This window comes from Agelaius phoeniceus, chromosome 3 (assembly GCF_051311805.1).
Source record: "Agelaius phoeniceus isolate bAgePho1 chromosome 3, bAgePho1.hap1, whole genome shotgun sequence".
NCBI classification, from domain to species: domain Eukaryota; kingdom Metazoa; phylum Chordata; class Aves; order Passeriformes; family Icteridae; genus Agelaius; species Agelaius phoeniceus.
Genome location: NC_135267.1, coordinates 88,207,165 through 88,231,908, shown reverse-complemented (window position 1 = coordinate 88,231,908; position 24,744 = coordinate 88,207,165). Strand labels below are relative to the sequence as shown.

The window sequence follows — 24,744 nt, the reverse complement described above, 5'->3', positions numbered from 1 at the left end:
AAAGTTTTTACAAAGCATGCATTAACAGGACAAGGGGCAATGGTCATCCAACCCAGGCCATTCTCTGATTCTGTGATTCTGTGAAAGAATTTCAGCTGAAAATAAGTTCTTCAGGACGACCAAACAGATTATCCTATTCAAAAGCCATGCTCTTCTTCACAACCTGAAAGAGGATCTTAGGGTTCCTCTATCTCCCCCCATGCTCAGCAGATAGTAAATATGGAGGAAAACTAATAGTAGTGTATTACATTATGCTCATGACCAGTCTGTATTACTTAAAACCCAAGTTGGAACACTTCTAGTGCTGCTTCTGACCCATGCACATGTCAGTATGATACCACATGACAGTTTGTTTTCCAGTATGTGCTGGTTTTTTGTTTTACCTAGGGAAGTATACCTTAAAGTTTTATGTTTAAGAAAACTTCATTAGTGTTGCAGTTAAGAAAATAGGAAATGCAAGAGTTAAGGTTGCCTGTGAAACCTTAATTTGTCTCCTTTCTGCATATGTATTATGTTGCAGTCTTTAATTATGTGATCACATGCTGTTTTTCAGTGGTATGTGATCATATAATTAAAGAGTTTATTATAATACATACTGTATTGTAATAATTTAGGGGAGCCACATTAAGATTTCATTGGAATTCCTAATCCTAGGATTTTCTGACTTCTGAGTAAAAGTCTTTGTCACTTTAATACTGTTTTTAATGAGGCAGGTAGAGAGGCATGATAAAGTTGTGCAGTCAAAGGCTAAAATGTTCTAAGTGTCAATCACCTTAACTTCTTGGTACTCAGATTTCAGAAGTCTCTGTGCATCTTTGTCTGTTGGGGCCTTAACTGGGATTCAGAGATATTCAGGGTGTCTGACTATTACATGCTATAGCTTACAGTCTAAATATGTGTTTAGCACTGAATATTTAGGCATCCAGACTGGAAGATTTGATAACTGATTATAAGGAATATTTCTGAACTATATTTCTGAACTAAGAGTGTGCTTTATTTAAAAATGATGGCCTTGTGGTTAAGACTCAAGTATTAATCATGGAATTGGCAAAGTGAAAAACCAAGGCTGCAGACTTGCTATGTAATAATGAGTAAGTCACCTACACTGTCCTCATGACAAACCTTTGGTGCTGCTACTTGGGGCCTTAGGCTACTACAGTTTAAAGTTAGGGTAACTAACATATTCTACCACATGTTAAGTTTAGGTCTAGCTCTGCCAGATAGCATACTAAAAATATGCAGTGCCTTGTCTACACTACAGTTTTATAATGTGGCATTTTGAACAAGTTAGGTAACACATTCAGAAGCATATTTAACTCCTTGTCTGGACATGCCCTTCATTACTCCATAACTCGTGATTCTTCATGTACAGAACTCAGATAACGACACTGAAAAATTCTAGAACTAAATCAGTTCTTGTAAAACTTATTAATATCATGGAAGAAGCATCTTCCCTTAAACAAATTGCATTAATGTCTAAGCATTTAATAATTTTCTCTTTTGTTTTAAATTTTATAATTTCTTGGGGTTTTTTTTTCCTGTAACTTTTCTGTCATGTTCCCATCACGACAGGTGCCTGCACATGAATTAGAATGGAACTTTAATATAATAAACAAAACTTTTAGCATTTGTATAAGAGGAGGATGCAGAAACTGAGAGTAATTTTTGTGTTAATGATAAATATTGGGGTCTGTGATTGAAACACAATGGTCTTTCAAGTGACGGTTTATGAATCGAAAACACTCCAGATTTAGATTTTCTTTTTCTTTTTTTTTTTCCAGTAAAGACTTTGTTTAATCCAGCTCCAGCCCTTGCTGACCTAGATCCACAGTTTTATACCTATTCTGATATCTTCTGCTGCAATGAAACTGAGGTAATGATCATATGTCATGTTAAAGAAGGAGTCTTTAAGCAGGAAAATTTCAGGATAGTCTTCTCAGAAATACAGCATAGGGAGCAGGAAAATTGAGCCATACTCCTCTTACCTGATCTAACCAGCAAAGAGGAGTATTCTAATATAATTTTATCTTGCACTTGAAATTAAATTAGCTGTTTGCAGCAGGAAAGTTGGGTCCAGCCTTCCTTACAAGTAGATCAGCAAAACCCATCCATAAAAGGACACTTGTTAAATGTTATCACTGAGTGGTAAATATTAAAATAGTTCCTTGTCCTTGGTCTGTGGTCCCTTAGTATGATTAGCAGGAATGCATTAGCCATAATGTTCTGACTGTTGCCAGGAGGTGATGCACGCTTGCTGCACTTGATGGTAAATAGTAGCTTCATATGCCTCTTCCTGTCAGATCTGTTTTCAGTGAATCTTCTCTGGCCTTCAACTGTATATTTTGCTTTTTTCATTCCCCCCCCCCCCTCCTATTCCTCTCTTTTCTAATTCAAGTGTTATTTTTCCCAAAGGAAATTGGTTTTGTCACAAGAGACAAATTAACCTCATTCCATAAGACCTTTGTTTAAATTTGCTACTTATTAGCATTAGGCATGCTGTGTTCCTTCCCCTCACCCTCTCTTTATATAAGCAGGAATGTGGGAGAAGTAACCTATTGGATAGGAGCCATGCCTTGATCAGAATTAGTTATTTCTAAGAGACATGAATTCTGCAATGAACATGATCCCTCTGGGTGGGGAGGAAGGGGAAGAGCTAAGAGAGAGCATGGCCCTGCTTACTTGTAGTGTTTTTTGTCTGATGACAATATCTGTCAGTGTAAATTTTTGAAGATCCAGTTACCCTCTTTTGAAATTTCTGTTAAACCCCATCACAACCTATATCCGAAGTTCTCAGTCCATGAGTCTTCTAGCATTTAAGGGTCAGCCTAAGTAACCCAAAAAGACATCTAAATTTTATTCTGGGATGTTTCATTATGGGTCTGCCAAGTTCACACACTCCAGAGAATTCAAGAATTAGCAAAATAGCAAGGTGGGAGATGCTATGGCTCTTCAGGTCTCTGGAAGCCAGAGTTTCCAGGATAACTGGCAGTGATACAAGTTGTGGCTCACATACTGTACAACAGATATCTGAATTCAATTCTATGTGATGAAGAGAAAGGCAAAGTATTTATTCTTATTCAGGGGACTTGCAGAACACCAGTATCATGTTTTCTTAATGCTATCAGAAAGCTCTTAAGCTTGAGCTATGCCTCTGGATTGGCTAAATGGTGCAATGGCTCACATTTTGGGCTGAGAACTCCCATACTCTCCCACTATTTAGTAAATATCATTCGTTGTTTGCCATTTTCATAATGCCACTTGCTAATATTTTTTCCCCTGCAAAAACTTCTCCCCCATATGTTAGAAACAAAAGTTTGTTTTTCTTGCCTATTCCTGACTTTGCTCTCTTTGCATCACGTGTGTTAGAGTTTTCCTTTTGTTGTATTTTATTGCTAGGGGACAGTCTTGAAAGAGGCATTCTTTAGAAGTGTAGCTTGCTGGATCCAGGGGTATTATTATTACTACCACATGGAGAACAGAAAATTACTTCTATTTAGAGAGCAAGAAATACAGGTGTATAATTATAATAGATCCCTGCTCACTCATCTACCTTTTCCTGCAGAACTGGGGGTACAGTTTGCATTCTTTTCTGCTGTTTTCTTTTAACAAGTAATTGCCATGTGAAGATAGCTAGGATCACTGGCTGCAAGGTCAGGCACAAAAATATGCTCTCTGCTGTTGAGGAGGCTCATCTCTTCTGAATTTATGGAAATGCTAGACATATGGGAGTTCCTGCCAGCCATATCATGGGAGCATAAATCCAAGTGTACAGCACATTCTGAGAACAACAGTGGCTCATAAATACCTTTGTTTTTAGAAACAGCCTTTTGAAACTTTGCAATGAAATCGATTATGTTAGCACAAATGTAATATTCAATTTTGTTTGATTTCATTCTCTCTGTGTGTCTGATTTGTAATGATTTGATTTTTAGGGATGAACTGTTGCCATTGTTCCTTTCTTGTTGCTGAGAAAAAAAGGAAAAATCAAGCATTTGTTTTTCTGATGTCACAAGTTTGAAAGTAGTTTTTTTAGTAATTGTTGTATGTTCATATACCATCTGTTTTCTGTTATCTTTCATGTCTTTCTTTAATTTCAGATCTCTATAATGAGTTCACTTGAGAAGTTTGATATACAGACAAATGTTTACATACCCAAATAAAGGTTAGCAGTCACATCTCTGTGTGGCACTTAAAATCAACAAGTTAATTCTACAAATCTTAAAGATAAATCTAATTTTTTTAAACTTTATACATTCAACTGACTACATATGCATTTCCATCATGATTTTAAATCAGAGAGTACCTAAGACTTTGGTGATCCTGAATATATACTGGGAAAAGATCTTTTTATCCTATTTTTTAAAAAATCCCTTAGTATTTACTGGCAATTGCAGTTAGAAAATAGCATTTGGATAATATGGACCCTTTCTCTAAGCCACTATGGTCATTCTCTTGAATTTACAAAAATTATTATTCTCTATGACCAAATTTATTGAATGTCCTGCTTACAACTGCCTTCCTGAGGTGTTCTATTTCAGCTCCATGCCTCTCCCACTTGGTATTTCTAAGTCTCAAATGTCTTCCTTATAGCCAAAATCCTATTTATGTTCCAGCTTTACTCTTTCTGGAATATTTTTTTGTTGTTGTTGTTATCTGGTATTTTTAGCTACTTCAAGGAAAAAAAAAAGTGTATTTCTGCTCCATCTTTACTAAGTTTTTTAAATAGTTAATAAACCACCTTGGGTTTGAAGGTGAATTTTTTAGAGCTGCCCAGTTCAACTGCTTCCAAAACATTCTTTTAAACACAGATGCATGCTCTAAGACAAGATTAAATTTACACAGATTTTTTATTGCTTCATTTGCCTTTCTTAGTAATTTATATTTGCAAGTATTTATCACAATATCATCATAATATCCCTCTCTTCCTTGTTCACCAAGAAATACTTTTAAATTATAAAATCCCATGGTTTGCAGATAATATGTGAACAGTATGTTTGTAACGGAAAATGATGTTGCCTGTCAAACAGAACACCAGCCATATAGTTTAAGACATCTCATAGACTGTGTGAAGTGTTTGTATTATCAAAGATGAAAAAAGAGGGATGGTCCTTGTGTTTAGCTGAATTATTACTGAGTCAGAAGTTTCTGTTATTTACAGCTCTAAAGGTTGGGGTCTTGATTTGCAATGCCTTTATCACAGAACAGAAGTTTAAAGATGTCAGCTCTAGTGTCAGCCATGGGATGCTGGCTCTCAAATGTGCAAATATCCAATACAACATCAGCACTTTATATTCCATTCTTTATTAAATGCTTTAGGATTTAATGAAATCACATGCAGTATCTGGTACAACAGCACAGCTTGTTCTTATGCATTTACGTGCTAGAGAGAAGCAAACAAAATTACACTATCAGTGAATTATCTACCATTAGTTTGTCTAGAAGGCTCTTCACAAGCTGTTCTTTTCACTCTTGCTTGTTGCAATAACAGGGGTTTTTATGTCTGACATTACTTTCTTTTTATGTGGTTCATGAAGAAAAATGTCAGAACAAATCTTGCAAGGTTATCAGTTCTTTTACTGCTTAGCCTGTAGTTCAGTTTTATCTTTTCCCAGAAAGATCAAACTTGTTGAGACTAGTTTGTTAATTCCCAGATGTAGCACAGCCTAATCCCTGAGGTTTGTGCAGGAATGTGCTAGTTCTCCATTCCCTTAATTCTTCTAATGAAAAATAAATATATCCAGTGTCATCCTGGTGAAAACTAATGGTTGTTCTTTTCAGTCATCTATAAATGTTGAAAAAGAGACAACCCTATACCAGACAAGGAATACTTACCATTTTTTTCCCACGTATTTGTGTGATTCCTTGCTGCAGATGGCTCTAGGCATAACCACAATGTCAATAGAGTTCATGTGTTGTTTTTCTTTCTTAGCGTGTGCATGCAGTTACATAGCCCTGCAGGTTAGGAACCAAAATATATTGCACATCAGCAATTTCAATTTGATCCTAAACGTTTTGAAGAACAGCTGCTTCTTTGTTCAAAGACTACTGAGGAGCCCTTCAGGAGAAGAAAAACTCCTGAATGGTTACAGCAAATGATTAAGTTTGACAAGCTATTTTTAATGCAAAATTGGGAACTACTTTCTCCCTAATGTAAAACGGGTATCAGACTTCTGATCTAAAGAAGGCCTTGCAAAGATTTAATTAAATACTAGCATTGGAGCTTCAATAGTAGAAAGCAGTACCAGTTAATTGCTGATTTTGTTAAAGCTGTAAGATATATAAAAATAACACTGAAAAACAGATACATTCCTATTTTTTCCTTTTAAGTGTTACTGTCTATTAACAGAGGATAGATAATTTTTGAATAAATATTTGTTAGTATGTCCAGAATTAAGAGACATTATTGCCTTTTGCAAGATTCAGAGAATATGAAGTTTATAAAACTTTATCTGTAGTCTGGGATAAGGATTTAAGTACTGAGATTTAAGTACTGGGATAAGTATTTAAGATACTGCCTGTTAATATAGAGAGATTATTAGTAAGAATAATCTTCCTTAAGAAAATATAATTGATCTCTCTAGGAGTCAAAACAAAAACAGGTCCTTTAGAAATTCCTTTAGAAATAAAATATTTCAGAACATCTCTTGAATTTGCCTCTTGTGATTTAAGTAATGGAAAGCTACTATTCTGCCATTACATAGAAGTTGCCAGCAATTCACAGTATATTTTATTTCCAGCTTTGTTCTAAACCTCTTTTTATCAGTTGCTGGAAAGTATGAATTTTCCCATATTTAGTCTGAAATGAAAGATGTTACTTTTGGGAGGGAAATTATAGCCTCAGGCCAATTCATTTCAATCAGTTTTTAATTATTCTAGCACGATAAGTATTTCTGCCTGCCTGTATGTAAAAATTTTTTAATTTGAAACAACTGGAACTAGCTTGGCTTGTGGCCTGACCTTGCAATTTCTTATACACTAAATCTGTTGTACTACTTCTTGGGGACTGTTCACATGTGTTAGAATTAATGAGATTGAGTTCTTGTTTTGTCATTCTCAAAAGAAATCTTCTAAGGTACAGGCCAAGTTTGTAGCCAACTGACTTACTGTGTTATAATACTTGAAATGAAAAGTATTTTAAATTATTATATGTAGTTTTAGATGCATTAGCCTTAAAACTGAGACAGTTTCCCTGTTATTATTTATTATTTCTCTTCCAGTAGTACCTGGGAACATTTGCTAAGTTGTTATTGTGCTAGGTGCACAAAACCCAGTCCAAATGATAGACTGCTCCCCAAGGAATTAATACTTCTTTTTATCTCACCAGTTTGTATTTGCTGAGGATCAGAGGACTGTGGAAGTTAGGAACAGACCTCTGGATGTTCAACTATTCCAGCACCCTGGTGAAGCCTGTCCAGTTTAGGATGGATTGCTTAGGGCTTTGTCCAGTCAAGTTCTGAATCTCCCAAGGCTGGAGCCCGCATGACCTCTGGGCACGTGTTCCACTGCTTCATCACCCTTGTGGTGAAAAAGCTTGTCCTAATATTGGAATTTCCCATGTTCTAGTTCGTGCTTGTTGTCTCTAGCCCTATCCCTGTGCACCTTCAAGAAGACTCTGGCTTCATCTTCACTATACCCACCTACTAAATTGCCCTAGACAGCAATTAGATTTTCCCCCTAGCCAGGAGTTCTTAAGGTTGAAGCAGCCTGCTTCTCCCAGCCTCCTTTTGTATGTCCTGGTCTCTGGCCCTCTGACTGTCTGGATGGCCTTTCACTACACTGTGCTGTGGTAGCTCAGTGTCTTACTTGTGCCAGACTTCCCAAAACTAGATAGGATGCTGCAGGTTTGGTTGTGCAGATGCCAAGGAGAGGATCCAGAACATCTCCCTGGAAGTGGCTACCCCAAATGCACCACAGCTAGAGCAACTGGCAAATGCTCCTATGCTGGGAACATTCTCAGTTGTAGCCCATGTAAATTACTGTTGCTGTTGAAAGAAGTTAATTGTTTTGGGTTGACTTTTGCGGGTAATGTGGGACTCGGGGTGGTGTTAGTTTTCACACAGATCTGCCTTGCAATCTCAGTGTGTTTCCAGGCCACACAAATGGCTGTTCTGGCACATGAGAGTGGGCCATTTGGACAGGAGTGGCAAGGAAAAAGCAGGGCCATTTTCTTTATGTAGCACTTCTGGTTTGTGTCAGTTTACCGTGACTAGACTCCACAATCTAAAGAGAGACAGAGACTTAACTAAGATTGGTAAAGACTATGGCCAAGAACCTTCCTATCTATGAAATTAAAAGCTTTAGTTAAATTTTTCTGCCAGTCTTGCAAACAACATTTTGAAAATAGTATGTAGATTAATTATATAATATCCATCATAGGTTTATTCTGACAGCGGTTGTGTGGAATGCCATCTTGCTTTAATAAGTCCATTTAACTGACTAGTTTTATGGGACTAGCTGCAGAAAAATAAAATTCTTCATTTGCTGCTCTTTTGTACAGTATGATGGCAAATGTCCACATTGGGCTTTTAGTATTGTTATTTAATTTTTTCTTTACATAACCATTAGTTATTTCCCTCAATTGTACCACAGTTTGTTTTTTAAATAAGATTCTACTGAAGGGAGGAACTTAAAAACTCACCACAGTATTTAACATCAGTTGACATTTACTGCAATTTCTAATCATTGGCACAGAATCTGTCTGGCTTCTGCTGCTTTTATGGTTCTTCCAGTTTGTTCCAGTGTTTTTTAGTTGTACCATCCTGCTGTAGATGAGTTAGATGATAATGGTTTGAAGCAGCCAAAGATCTACTTTTATACAGACTCTGTCTGTTCAAAATAATTTTGTTTATTGGTATAAGCAGTAAAGATTAAAAGAAAGATTTCTACAAATATCTGTCCCAAAACAATTCTTTCACCCCTCAAACAAAAAATCCTGTTGATTTGGGACATGGGAAGCACAAAGATGACTACTGTCATAATGCTAAGCATACAGGTCGTGCATTTCATGAGGAAGAATTATCATATTAAAATGCTTCATTTACCTTGCTCATGAGCTTACAGAAGTATAAATATTAGGTAAATAAACCAATATTAGATTTACTGTTACTCTACAAAAACCAAATCCACTTTCCTTCTGGAGATTTTACCACAGAGGTAGAATGTTTGGAATCATTGCCCCTCATAAAGTACTCTGAAAACTCAGTTTGCCTGCTTCATTCAAGGATTTGTGTTAAATTATTATTATTATTATTGTAGCACAGGGCACCAGGTGTTCTGAATACAGGAATACATAATTCCTGCTCCAGAGATATTAAAATTCACAAAGAGACTCAGAGTCTTTAGACACTTGAATAGAGTGTACATATATATTTTAATATTATATGTCATCTATCTGTAGTTACTCCAAAACCACTATTAGTGAATTGATTTCCTGGAAACCTAGTAAGAAGATATAGTCAAAAGGTTTTGTAAGATACTTTTTGAAAAAAAAAATTCTTACTGGAAAATACTTTTATAACCTTTTAAAGACTGAAATATGTTTAATATGCTTGAATAGTTTATACTACAAGAGAAGTTTGAGCAGCATGGTGGCATGCCAAAGAGAAAATTGGAAAGATTTAGTTGCCTTCTTATAATTTAGATCTTACTATATTCTTGTCTGGGATCAGTGTGGTTAAAAAAAGTAATTTTAATTTGCGTGTACGCGTTGACCACGCACAAGTTTAACAACCGAGTCCTGCCACACCAGGCCCTGCCTCGTAGTGACCAGATCAACAGCGCTTGAAATAATTTGGGCATTTGTCTAAGTAGGGACTGCAGCGCTTAGTCATGTGTGCTTAAAGTTAAAGCGATTAAGCGCTCTGCGAGCGATACTCAGAACGCTAGGGAGTGTGTTGGCACGGTGCGGCCCTGCGGAGCCCAGAGGGGGCTGCTCTCGGCGGGGACGGGCCGCAGCTCAGGAAATGACAGCGGCGAGCAGCAGCAGCAGTGACTCACGGCTGGGGCGGCGCTCGGGGCTGGCTGCTGCAGTTCCTGTCCCGGCTGCCTGGGGCACGGCCTGCGCTCCCCCGAACACGCCTTCAGTCCCTGCAGTTTGGTACATCGAGAACGGCGAGCGCCGAATTCGAGCTTCAGTCATGCCGAGGAAGGTAGTTTGAAATGTTTCAGCAGCTGTTTCCCAAGAAGCTGAGGTGCCCATGCAGCAAAAGTCAGGAGAGTGGCTGCTGAATAGGTTCCAAAGAAAGTTTTCCACTGAAAACAAGCCCTAGGAGTGTGGAAGTTATGCTCGGCTATGAAGCAGGTATCTGAAAATGCTTCAGGCTGCATTCTTCAAGATGCGGCAGCAGCCTTGTAATGCAAACTACAGTAAGGCTTCCCTTTTCATGGGCAAGCAGGACAAAATTTAGTGAAGACAGCAAAATGTAATGTGTCTGCTTACTTACAGTTGAAGGCATACAGTATTATGCAGGAGAACTGCCTGGTAGGCTGTTTCAGAGAAAAGACAATTTCTCTTCCTTTTCTTCCTGTTTCATTCTTGTTCTTTTCCCTTCCAAAAAGAAAAGAAAAAGCACATTACACATGGCAATACAATGCCATCAAGAAAATATGTGAAGTGGTGAAAATGTTGTTTGATTCTGAAGTCTTCATTGCAGATTTTGGTGAAATTTTGCTCTTAGTTGTGTGGAACTAGAAGAGATTAATTTTAAGACCCAGCTGGGAGAAGTTTACTTAAGCTCACCATCAGTTAGAAGAAGAGTTTAACTGCATTTGTACAGAGCCAGCACAGTTGACAGAGACATATGGACATGGCTGTAACACAAATATATAATAATTTTTTAATGAGCCTTTGTCCAAAGGTGGCTTCAGATAAATTTTAGGTATTCTCATCCAAAAATATATCTTAAACTGAACAGAGTGGTCGAAGTTGAGCAACTTTTTTTCCTGAAAGAGATTTCCCTTGTGAAAATCTTTAGCTAGCTGAAAACTGAGAATTTTAAGAAGTATTTTAAAAGTTCCTCACTTAGTGATAAATTTCCCTCAGGAATAGTGACCGAGTTGATTTGCAGCATTTTTTCACATTAAACCACAAAATGCTTTTGCCAAGACTGTGTCACTGTGTCTATTTCACGGATGAATAAACAGAGGCATGTGGGAGAAATGTGATTTTACTAAGGGTTGTATAGCAGGTAAGCTGTAGAAGCTGGAACAGAACCCACACCTCCTGTGTCTCTCTGCCTAGGCTGCTCTCTGTTAGTCTGCTGTGCCTGAAGTACACACTGATTTCAAGCAAGGAGCAAGACACAGCTGAAGATCAGCGTAGGAAGTGGTTTCATGATCATCCTACAATACACATTTTTAAAAGATACTAAATACTGTTTTCAAATGCAACAGTTGTCCAAAAATGAATGCTGTCAGATTATGATTTTCATTTGCGTGGGTTGTTTTCCAGGCAGAAATTTTAACGGGCATCCCAGTTGGCAACCTTGAAGATGCTGAAAAGGTGGGACGCATGCTGTTAGGAAGAGGGTGTAAGCTCGTAATTGTTACTCTTGGAGCAGAAGGCTGCATGATGATATCAGGAGACGAAGGCATTCCAAAGCACGTTCCTGCTGGGAAGGTCAGGGCTGTGGACACTACGGTACGTTTTTGTGGTTTAACTGTCTTGCTTTGGAAAAGACTACTTAAGCACTAGGGGAAAGCAGTGAGTAATCAGCCAAATCTTTGGGCACTAGGACAAAGGCTAATTTATGATGTGAAATTGGTATCCTGCTTACAGTGTCTCATATATTAAATATCAATTCACCTGAGTTTCATAGTCTGTATAGTAGATGAGCTAGAACTATTATACTAAAGGTGTCCTCGTGTTCCTCCTTTACTGAAGTACCTGTCTCTGACTGTAGTTTGTGAAGCCACTGGATTGAGCTGCAGTCTTGTTTTTCACCTTTCCCCTTTCAGTTAGTTCATCTTGTGTAGAACTCAAACACTGTGAGAGAATGGAGATACTACTCACAGTCTGAAACTGAATGTTTAATTCTTCTGACAAAGCATGAATTACTTACCAAATCTATCATAAGGTGATTAAAGGCATATTTTTATAGAATATAGTGGAAAAACCCACAAGTTCTTGCTGTTTCATGATGACTGTTTTATGATGCTAGGTAAGGGATACTTGGTCAGGTGCATTTTAATCTTTGACATTAGGATACTTCTTTGCTTCCTGTGCAGAACTAAGTGCAGAAAACATGCTCTGTTGAAACCACAAAATACAATACCCCCCCAGCAAAAGAGGAAAACAGGACAGGCAATAGTTAAGATATCATTGCTATGAAAACCTTACCACATTGCACATATGGGGCTACTTTGTGTTCCTAGTATTATCTGACATAAATCCAAAATAATTCCAGTGGAGTTACTGAGAGCAGAGCAGGTCACGTTGTATGTACTGACTATACATTTAAATGCCTGTTATAATAACGTCATATTACATATGTTCTGTTACAATAGTTCATTAAAATCCTGGAGATTTTACCATCTGGTATGTTCCATATCTGAATTGCATTAATAACAACTAGTTCTTGTAGCATGTTTTTATCCATGGACCTCATACTGATTCACAAAGAGGAAAGGCAACTGCTTAAAGGATGAGGAAACAGAGGCAGAGGGAGCTGAGATTACCTAGGTCAGTAACATGAAGTAGCAGAGCTAAGAGTAAAGTCACTTCATCTCAATCAGAAGATCACTTATAGGTTTGGACTGTGATATTCTGATACTGTTATTCTGATATTCTGATACTGGAAAACATTGTTTCATTGGTCAATATAATCTTTTTCTGCATAACTCTGAACTAGAGATACTTTGGTTTTATTTTCCTATTTATCCTCTTTGTAATTTAGAAGTTTGACCTTGGGTTTGTACTGGTTTTGGAATGTCTTAAATTTCTAGCTGGGGGAAGGAGACATCACTAAGGTTCTTGGTTCATGCATAAGGTTCTTGGTTCATGCATAAGGTTCTTGGTAGGGCACTGCAGATGCCAAACTGCCTCTGCTTGCTTTTAGTCCAGAGTTAGAAGTGCCAAGGAAGTGAAAGGCAGAGCTCCCAAAGCTGTCCAGAAGCAGGGTTTATTAGCTTGGGAGCAACACCTTGTGAACCTGGCAGTATAGCTTCTTGCTCTGGGTTGGTAAATCCACTGCTGCTATCAAAGCTTACTGTTAGAGCTTCTTCTCTATCACACAGAAGTGATGTTGAAGAAATATGTGTGATCTGCTTCTTCAAAAGAAGAAAATTGCTTCCAGATCAGCTATTGTTTGATATTTTAAAGATAAAGAATCGCTGCTCTTGGAATAAAACAGCAATACTGAAACCACACACTGTGGATGAGAAATGCTTTTTATCTTGCCTAGCAGTTCAGAGTTTCATGTCTGAACGAATGTAATGTGCCTCTTTTAAAAAAATAATAATTTTATTTTAAATAAAAACAGTTCCTTTTAATTTACTAAATCATTGCCCTGCCTCCTTGTGGCCAACAGGTTATTGGCTTGCACATAACAGAGGATTTTCACAGTTAATTTTGTTAATCTACTTAAATACCAGTGGGTTGTTTTCAGTAAAACAGCTGTGCTTGGTTTATTCTTGCAGCCTGAATGAAAAAATATGTGTTGGCCTTCCATTATGAAAGTCTTACAGTGCTTAGCCTGATTATCACTTTGCCTGAAAGCAAGTGGTTTTAAAGCAACCCTCACAAACACTAAGCAAAATAATGTAATCTTTAACTAACCTGGATTGCTCTGTTAATAAAATAAGCATTAAATATTCCAGTAGGACATGTTACTTTCTTCAAGACGTGTCCACAATAGATCCTTCCCCAGGGGAAGGATCAAACTTGTAAGGTGGCTTACCAAGTAGCCACCTACCCACAGGGTATTCAGAGTTCATGTGTATGCTCTTAGGCTGCCATTTGATACTAAAAAAAGTTGCTACTTTAAATTGCTCTGACTTCAGTATCTCGAGGGACTGGGCACAATCACATTGGGTTTTGTGCCTGTATCTGTATTGATACTGTTTAGATCTGCAGAAGGTGAAGTGACTGCCAGACAAAGAGTTAAATGACACGTGTACCCTATCACAGAATTTGCAAAAGGCTACAGAGTCCTTATTAAAAAACAGAGTTTTCCATTTAGGAGATACACATGCAAGATGCAAAATTAGTTTCAAAGTCCCCTTTCACTGTAGAAATTTTCCAAGGCTGCTACCACTGCTCAGAGCCCTCTCTGCAGCCCTGCAACTTCACTACTGACCCCTGGTAATTTCTGTTCTGCGCAGCAGTTTTAGGGATTTTTGAACAACAAAATACTTGGGTAGGTACAGCCACATGATTAAGAATTTGAGTTCCTTGTTCCAGTTTGTGTGCTCCCCATTCTCCATGTTCACAGATTCATCAGAGACACTAATGGGTTGATAGGCTGTAGAGCCTGGCTCTTCATCCCTACCCTTGAGGTGGTTAATCTGAGTGCTTATTGGCAGAACACTGGGAAAAGCTGGCTCCATCTCCCACTCTGTGGTGGAACATGAATCTTCAAGATTGAAAATCTGGCATTTTTCACCCACACTAAATCAATACTATAAAGAGGGAAAAAAGGCTTGTTGATTCTTTTTTTTTAGCACTAATTATCTTAGTGTGGGCTTTAGTAATGTATGCAATGCTTCTCATGACTGTTAGCAGAGCTCTCCATACACAGTCCAAAACATGTAGAGCACGAATAGTCGTTCAGAGGGAAGTTTTGCAAGACATGGCATTGTAAAGCTGAAACATCTGTTTCTCCTGTTATAGCTAAATAGTGCAATAAGCTTTTGCTAAGAAAATTGACTTTCCCTTCAATTTACTAGTTTCTGCTACCTACTTTCTGTATGAAAATTTTGGATAAACAGAAAAATAAGTGAATTATTGAAAAATCATCCTCAAATTCTCTCTGTGACAGAAAGATCTGATTAAGCCCACCAGCGAAGTCAATTTGTATTTGAAACAGTTGACGTACATGAGACATTTGACACATAATAAAGTACTAATATAGCTATACATTATATTCTATTTTCATTACTTTAAATAGTTGCTTTTAAATTTACTTGACTATATTAAGTTGGATATATGCATTTAGTTTATTTTTGGAAGAAGCTATTTCCACTCTAGGTGAAACTAGTACATGAAGCTACATTAAAATAGCTGTGAAGGATAATTATATAATTCCATTTATATGACACTTCTTCTGTTGGTGCAGAAGGTTTCACAAATCATTCACAAATCTGATAAGCATTCCACAGAAAACAATAATATCATACACATTTTGCAGTTGTGAGTGTGTGAAGCAGTTTGCCTCCTGCTGAAGCAGGAGCACAGCTGAGGTGGAGCACAGCAGCTGCTCACAAACAGCTGTGGGACATGACCAAACTCCATCATGACAGAACTGTACTTGAGGTGAAGGGGATGATCCGTGTGATGAACCACGCGATGATCCTGGATTTTGACATCTGCTGCTGCAGTAGCCCTGAACAAGCCATCTTGGCAGAGACATACGTGGTCTGTTGAGATAGAAGGCCACATCATCATCCATACTGGAGAATGTAGCTTTGCTCTTTTTGCCCCTTCACCCTTGCTCTCCCCCCTGCTTCTGACAATCACACAAAGTGTAATTTACAGCACTATTTACATCTATTTACATTTACTAATTATATTCTATTGAAACTGCCAAGGAAAATTTGTCAGAAGAATGTAATTACTCAAAGCTGGAATATGGCCAGCAGTGAGATTAGTTCCCTTCCATTTTGAAAAAAACACTATGGGATAGTATGGAGCTGAGCACTTCAAGTGACAGCTGGGAACCAAGTCAAGTCCTTGAGGTACTGCCAGAGGCCTGCCTGAGGCTCAGTATGTGCAGGTGGACTTCAGAGGGGCATTCAGGCTGTCTGGAGCTCCAGGTTACTCAGGATCTGGGCTTCAGAGCCATGCCAGGCCTCCTCTGGAGGTGGGGCAGTCTGGTGGTTAGTGGCAAAGGCAGGCTGGAATGTCCCCTCTGGTTCTGGGATTTGCTCTGTGGCTCTGTGGTTGCTCCTTGCAGCTGGAGGTGGTGTGTCCTGTCTCCATGACTGGAATTGGAGAGCTGGCACTGGCAGAATCTCTCCTGTGCAGCAGCATTAGTGGAAAATGGGGGGGTCTCTGAGTAAGCTGGGGCTGCCCCTCTTCTGGCCCCCCATTTCTGGGTTACAGCAGGAAGATCACTTTGGGGAGGAGGTTATCTAGAGTTAGTTTCTAGAACCTCCAGTTTGCACCAGAACCCAACTTGGATCAAGATGACAAACATACACTGGCACCAGTTAGGGTGACTTTCTAATTTTTGACTCATCTGGTCTTCTAAATGCATAATATAGCTGCTCTATTTACTATCTCTTCATCAGCTGACCTCTAGGTTTACACATACCACTGTTGTGTGCAAGAAGTCCTGCATTAGCACACTCACAGCCAGGAGATCAGGCATCTCCATCTCTGGCTTAGGCATAGATGTATTTTCTTGAAAGGCAAATGGATGCAATTGAGCACACAATATTTAAAAGGAAATTTACAATCACTTTTCACAACAGTGCCCCTAGTAATCACAGCAAATCAAGAGTCCCTCTTTTAAATATAATGGAGAACCTAGAATGTTTAACTTTGCAGTTTTTCCAAGCACAACCATTACATTTACCATGTAATTTCTTATATTACCAGCATTTTCCCTGTCTGCTTGTGCTTTTTGGATACAGTGATTGCACAACCTGCTAAGAGAAGCTCACAGGTTCAAGTGCCATGCTTGTAAACATGAAAGTCATTTAGGGGAAAGGATAAAATTCAACATTTAATCTACTCTGCCTGAAATTTGACATGAGCATATGATTTATTTTATATAGTCCTTTTCTGTGCAATATTCTCAGAGATATGATACATACTATTTGTCATGATCAAAAATGTTACCATTATTTTTTCATGTCAGTTCTGCAAAAGAAAAGTTCATTGCTACAGTATGAAGTGTCATCAGATGTTTTCTGTTCAAAGCCTATTGTTTCCCTCAGATTTCTTAATACAATTTATTAGATCTGTCTCTTCTATTAGGAGAAGAATTATGAAGGCTGTCTTTAAACAGTAAATTGCTCACTGGGCAGCTTTGTATTGAACTCTGAAGAGTTACACAACCTTTATTTTAATAAAGCCTCATATAAGTGTATAGCTGTATAATTTTAGATATGTCACAGTATTCAGGCCTGTGCAGCAATTGTGGTCTAAAGAAGGCAGTGTGGTTTAGCAATTTTAACAAAGGACTGATTAAGAGTTCCAGGGCTCTGCAAAAGACTTGCTGTAAATCCTTGGAAGAGTTACGTGTCTTCTTTGTATCCCAATTTATCTGTCCATAAATTGGAGCTGCTATTAATGTGTTGCATATAAGCCATGAGAAGTCTGTTAGAGATCAGAACAGAACCTGGGAGGCCTTTTTCCCAGGCTTTTCGTATAACCTCAGGCCAGTTGTGCTTCTTTGGGGGCTTTGCAACTCATTGAAGTGCTTCTGCTTGAAGTTGAGAGGTCTTGTCTGTAAAAATATGGTTTACACTAAAATTCTCTGACTTAGCTGTATCTTCTGGTTTGGAGGAAGCCTGAGCCAGAGGAGTGGACACTGAAATAAAGCCTTAGAATATAAATAAATCCAAAACAGTCCTCCTAATAACAGCAATTCTTTGTCTCCTGACTTTGTGGCCTAACGTCTGAGGCTCAAGGGGATATAAATACAACACTCTGTGCAATGACTAATTACTCAAAATTCTGTGCATCAGCAGAAGTGGGACTTGTGGTTGACTCTAATATTATCAAATGCCTTTGCTATTTAATAATCTTGTAGCCGTGCATTATTTAGCATGCCGTTTGCACAAAGAACAGTGATTTTATTTCAGTTATCTCTCAACAAAGTAAAAATGCAGCTGGTAGTAAATGAAGCATTTGGCAGACAATGTGTCTGATGTACAGTTCTCTAACTTGCTAAGAAAAGAAAAATGTTGACTGTTTAACCTTTTCCTATCCCAAGGATGTAGCAAGGAGTAAACCTTTGTGGTTTTCTATTTTCTTTTTTCCTAAAATGTATCCTTTCTTTTTCCTTTCCTTTCTTCTTTTTCTTTCTTTTTCTTTTTCTTTTTCTTTTTCTTTTTCTTTTTCTTTTTCTTTTTCTTTTTCTTTTTCTTTTTCTTTTCCTTTTTTTCTTTTTCTTTTCTTTTCTTCTTTTTCTTTCCTTTTCCTTTTTCTTCTCCTTTTTTGTTTTCTTTTCTCTTTTTTCTCTTTTTTTTCTCTTTTTTCATTTTCAGTTCTTCTTTTTTTTTCCTTTTTCCCATCTTCCCTCTCATTTTCAAGGAAAGAGAAGTTACTGCTGGGCAAAATCTTATTTATCAGTGGAGTTTATTCAGACACATCAACACAGAGTAATTATGCTCAGAGTTCCCATTAACATCCCACAAAACGAGAGCATAATAGCTTCCTTTCTTTAACATGCAACCCAAATAGGTTATTAAATAAGTTCAGTTCCAGTCATAGCCCACTTTCTGACTTTGCCTTCTGCATTGCCTTTTTTACAAATATGGAATCCATTGAATCTTGGAACAGAAAAACCATGAGGAATAAGTTAATCTGCCAGGCACTGCAATCAGTGATCAGCACTGTAAGCCTAAATAAAGCTGCATCTATTATGTTTGAAGTTCAGCTGAACTGTGAAAGGGCACATGACTGAAATGACTGCATGTGAGTTGACTCACAGTAAAGTCTAGATGGGACTTGCTTAGTTCCTCATGAGTTTCTGCTTCTGATTCAGGCCTTCTAAAGACACTTCAGTCTGTTAAGGCTTGGTCAGTGGCCTAAGGGAATACAGGTATCCAGTGACAGGAGGGATTGCAAGAGTGGCATCCCTCTGCATTGGCAGTCAACTGAGAAAATGTGGAGCAAGCTGGATGCACCCTCTTTCCCCTTGGAGAGCAGAAAGCTATATTATCCCCCTTGTACAAACTGGAAGAGTGGAACAAAAATGTTGGTGACTGGGTGCACTGAAGCACAGACTAAAATTGTTCTGCTCCAAGTCATATAGGGAGTTGGAGTAGTGCAGCCAAAAATGAAGCACAGGCATATATTGTCCCATGCTGCTCTCTTAACTTCTGGACAACATTGTAGTGGAAGGAAACACTGTTTATCTGCCTAGTAACTGTCTATTTTAATCTGTAAGAACAAACAATGTAAACAAAATGAGCAAACAGAAGCAGGCTTGTACAGAACAATTTGCAGTCTTGTTTTCCAGTGGAAGATTCCATGGACCACCCAGGCTTTGCTCTAGTCCTTTTCTCAACCACGGAGCATCTAATTAAATCCCTTTCCATTCCTGACTCTAAGTGGAAGAGAGCCTACAGTCCTGTACAGTTTCTTTCCAGATGGAAATGCATAATTTAACAGAGATACAGCTGACAGGGAGAAGTGCGCCCAAAGCAGTATTAGCATTTTCCACAAATTGCATTAAATTACAAGGGGTACTTAATGAAGATGTCTTATAAAAAAAAAGATTAAAGCCAATATTTAGTTTTTAAGCCCCTTCTAAGATTGTAGTGTGCCTATCATCAAAAAACTCAGTAAAACTACTTTAGTGATACCAAGAGTTGTTTGGTTTTGCTACACATGATCATTAATGAGTCATGTCATTGTGTCCCATTGTGTCCTACAGCTTTATTCCATATACACATATACATACACAAAAAGTTGCTAAGCACCTTAAATTGCTTACAACATAAGGAAAGTACTATTCAGAATGCTGTTCTGTAGATAATGAACAAAATATGCAGACACTGGCTCTTCAGTGGCAAGTGAACCTGTTTCCCTTGTTTAAGCATGATTTGTTCTCTATGCTCATCTTAAAAAAAAATAGGACTGGAGCAAAATTTTTGTGAGGCTGTCAGCTGTCTCATTTTTAGAACTGGACATCATTGTGAATATCCACATGAAGAAGAAAGTACATAGCAATGCAGAGTTGCTTTGCATTGGATGCTTCTTGAAGAGGCTGTAGGGAGTTTATGGAAGTATGCTATGAGAGCAGGTGCTTTGGCTCCACTACTGCATACTGAGAAACATTCCAGTTTGGAAATTAACCCCAGTTGATTATTGTTCTGGACATAGAAAGGTAGGGATGCTGGCAGTGTATGTGTAGCAATTTGAGTGTTTTCTCTGTGAGAGAACATGGGAATGATAACACATCCAACATCTGCACCTAAGAATACATTTGGGTGAGGTCTAGAGAGGCTGAGTTCAGAAATATCTTTGTGCCATCTCACTTCTGGGATGCTTTAGTAAATGAAACAATGGTATAATTTATGCAGGTTGAGAGCAGAGCAGGAAATTACTTTTATTGCTTCTCTTGGGCTAACCATGGAATGCAACACAAGTCAAAATCATTACAGCAAAACATGCTGCATCCCTTTTTTGGTTTGCTCTCCTCCTCTTGACTTTATGATGAGTCCAGCTCAGGGTGTCCTCCAAGAAGATGCTCAGTCCTGTTATATAGCTCACCCCGTGTTGGAGCAGATCCTGGGCTGCCAGTGCACACAAGGAGTGCCAGTTGTAATGGTAGATAGGATATCTGGGATATCTGAGTTGCAGAAAGGATGAAGAGGAAGGAAGACCAACTGTGTGCAGTCATCCTTTCTAATGCAATTCCTGCAGTTAAAAATAGCTAGTGGAAGCTGGCACTTCTGGCACATCCAGAGCGTCACCTTCCCAAGTATCTTTTTCTGGCCTGAGCTGTAGGAAGTTGCAAATGCAATCCGCTGTGTAATAGTGCAGCATATTCTTGGCCAAACCCTTCATCATTTTTTTCCTCTTCATGGTTAGCTAACAAATGTTATATGCCTCCCTTTCTTCTTTAAAAGTGTTCTCTGCAGAACCAAGTATCATCTAGGCTATTGTGGAACATAACTTACTCTTCTCAATTTCTTCACATCAGTTCTGGCTATGGTGAGAGGGAAGGCAAACCTGGCTCTGGAACCCCTTGCCAGCCTAGTTGCCCTGAAATGCCAATCACAGTAATGATGATATTTAACAATATCAGATTTCATGATTTCACCCAACAGAGTTTTCAATTTCAAGTAATTTTTTTTGTCACTACAGAAACCAGAAAGTTTTGAGTTAGATTGGTGATATTGCATAATTGGGTTTTCAAAAGAACAAGAACAGAGAAATGAGAATAGTGGGGAAATCAGGCTTCTTGCTTTTGCAAATTGTAACCGCAGAAAATGCCAGAAGTTGTATTTCTTATCAAGAATAAAAGAGTTAATCTTTAATATCCTGTCCCACAGACAGAATATATTTTACAACTTTCATTAGAAAAATTGAAGAAACTAAAACTGTAAGTTTTGGTGATTTATAGCAGTAACCTATAGGAATGTCTTTAATAGCAAGTTTACAGTTGAGTGCACTTATTTTGCCACTTTTCTCAGGGTTTTTTTTAGTGTCTGTATGTTCAAAGGTAGACATACAGACATAAACCCAGCTATTCTAGAGAAAGTCATCTGTAGAAAAGCAGATTCCCAAATTCTAACCGTGATATTTGTCAGCTGCCCAAATGTCTATAAGGAATATTTTTTAAATTCATTTCAAAGCACAAAGAGATACAGAAATACGGGGAAAAGGTGAGGAAATTCTCTGGAAGCTTGTGCCTCATTGCTGGTATATGTGATTTTGTTACTGAAATCATTAAGTAGGCAATGTGTTGCTTGGAAAGATCTATTTTACAGGGAATCTCACAGAGAATGCCTTTCTGTCAGAAGCAGTACCTTGGTGGTCACCTACTGCTTAAGACCGTGAGTGAGGTGTGGGAGCCCTGTTTTCTGCACTCCTGCCCCACAGGTTAAGGACAAGAGAATGAGTGGGTAGCAGAGAGCAATACTGTTGAGCAGAACAGCAGTTCTGGCTTGTAAGTCACATCTAACTGAAATTCAGGAGAGGAGATACAGCTCGGGTAGTCATCAAAACGATTACACAAACTCAGTTGGAAAAAGAATGCAGGGAGCTGGCAAGGGGACAAAGCTGGGGAGAGCTCAGACAAAAAACCTCCTGAAGTTTGGTGGTTTTTCTTCCCTTCCAGGATGTGTAGTTCAGAGGTAGGCAGAAGCAGTGGCCAGCCAACAAAGGCTAGATGCTGTGGTTTTGAAAGAGGCATTCGAGCATATGGAGCTTTCGTGCAAAAAAAAAGAATGTTTTTTTGATCAATTCCAGGCGAGATGGCAGTTGTGTCATTCCGAGTGCTTCTCGTCAGATTAGATGGGATCACTAAGAGTCCTTTGGCATTTTCAGGCTGAGAGAAAAAACCCACATGTGGCTAGTAAAATTGTCCAGCACAGATACTCCCTTCTTCTTACTTAACTGTTAGATTATGGGGTCCTGAAGCCATGTCAGCCTCATATGTGACACTGCGTGGCACAGTTAGTGACAATTTGGACAGTTGTCTCCCGGCTGGGGGGGAAACCCACTGCCAGAATTTCCAGTGTACTATCAAAATACTGTGATGTATTTTGGGAAGAGCTTTAGCTGTAGTTTCATTTCATCATTAAATGATATTTGTGAATTAACACAGAAGCATGAGCTTTGTTGGGACGAAAGCACAATTTGGCACAAGTGTGACATGAATAATGAAAGGAGTGAAGTACTGCTCAAGGAAATGAGATAAGTGAAGCTTTTGATTAGAGTAGGAGAGTAGCTGCATGTTGTTGAGGCTTGATAAACCAGTTTGAGAAGTACAAATCAACCTTCTAAGGAGCTGCTATATTTAGCACCAGGCTTCAACCACGACTCTTGATTCTGTGCAAGTTCAAATTTCGGGAGAGGTGGATACAGCTCCTGTAGCATGTGCAACTGAAAGTCCATCTTCTGTCTATTAGTGGTGATGTCTGCGTGCTTCCCTGTTGTTGACACATTGTGGTTTATAACTTTGCAAGAGTGCCACTGGAGAGTTTTGTGTTCAGATGGAATGTAATGAGGATTTTCCAGTACTGCATTTTGTATATCATACGTTTTTGATATGCACTGCAGGGAGGGGAAAAATGTGTGGAGGGTTTGTTTCTGCTGTTTCTGAGTTCCGAAGAGAGGTATCAACTTCCAGATCAAATGAAAAGAGGTCACAGATCAAAGCTCAGGTGTAGAACCAGGGAAGAAGCAGATAATGAAGGCAAAAGTTAATTCAATCTTAAACAGAAAATTTACATGAAGTGTATCCCAAATTGAAAAATTCCATGCCAAAATATCTATTGCCCTGGTAGTGTAGGAATCAGGGTACTGGTGAATTGTTTGGTTGACGGGAATCTCACAGGTTCAGCAACATGGATCCCTTGTTTTCAGAGTGGTATATCGAATTCCTGCTTCTGTGCTCTTACTCCATTGTGTAAGAAAGAAATAAATTTGTCACTTCTCATAAATGCTATCTGGAGTTGAAAGGAGTTTATATGAGCATCATCTGAATTGTTTCGATTATTCAGAAAACAGAGTGCTCCCTGTGGGTGAACACTTTGTTGGCTTTCTGGGGTTAGACTAACAGTCTACTACACAGAATAACTTTGTTCCCCAGTGCTGAACAGCATACTGGAATATTATTATCCAGGAGAATGTAGCTCTCCTGCGATCTTTCCCAGACTTCAGTGTGCACTAAGAGAAAGCCATCACCTCCCAGACACCTTGCAGTATTTTTCTCGTAAACAGTGAGATGGGAGCTCCTCTGTTCTGATCCTGATTGAGAGTCCAGCAGAGCTGTGGAGGTCCACTTAATTATTTTGCATATCTCAGTTTTAGGGTTCTCTAGCTGTGCCTCACTTTCAAAGGATGGGTAGCTCATGTGATTCCTGTTAGCCTATGAAAGATCTGGAGCTTTGGATTCAGCCCACAGATGTCTCAAAGTGGGTGTTCTCAACATCCTTGATCTTAAGTTGGGTTAATTTCCCATCATGTGAAATGAGAGCACTATTACCTGCCTTCAAAGTTGATGCTGTGTATGGGCTTTGAAATGTAAAGCAGACACTTTGATCTGTGCTTTTTAGATGACATACAAATTAAAAATTGCAGAGTTGTGAACGTTGTATGTTTTATTTCCAACATTCACCACAAACCAAACATTTCAGGGGAATTCATGCATCTGTAATGCTAGTCACTGATCTTTTTAGAAACAGTGCATAACTTAATGTAGTAGAATGTTTCAGAAAGGAAAGAAATTGCTTGCAGGAGGCCTTGTATTGAGATTAATCTCTCAGGAATGCAGGGGGTTAACGGTCAGGCTGATTAATCACTGTTAATGACCCATCAGGAAATCTGTCAGGAAGTGGGTAAAAATTCCTGATGGCTGATGTGAAGCATTGTGTGGTATGCTTTGGTTTTGATGTTTCCTAACTGATAGTCTACACTGGGTGTGGTTTGGTTACCTTTTAAGTTCTCAGGACATGTGAAGGACCAGATGATATGATGGCCTTGTTCAACTTGAGTAAGTGAGCAAGAAACTTTCCCCCTTCAAGGCTGTGCAAGTACCTCACAACATAAATGCAAGAAAGTCAGGGACTGCTCCTTCCCACAGCTTCCCACAACAGAGTCTGGTAAAGATGCAGAAAGGAAGCGTGATCATTCCCTCATTCCTCCAGAGCCAGCCCACAGGGTATGGGGGGAAGAGTGGA

General features: G+C 38.6%; 1 protein-coding gene across 1 annotated transcript in view; it reads left to right on the top strand.

Moving 5' to 3' along the window:
* Positions 1-24,744, top strand: part of RBKS (ribokinase) — a 73,083-nt gene that overhangs the window by 39,734 nt on the left and 8,605 nt on the right. Inside the window, exons 6-7 of the mRNA XM_077175818.1 lie at positions 1,782-1,873; positions 11,450-11,638. Of these exons, the coding sequence (XP_077031933.1) occupies positions 1,782-1,873; positions 11,450-11,638 (281 nt within the window). The remainder of the gene's footprint in view (positions 1-1,781; positions 1,874-11,449; positions 11,639-24,744) is intronic.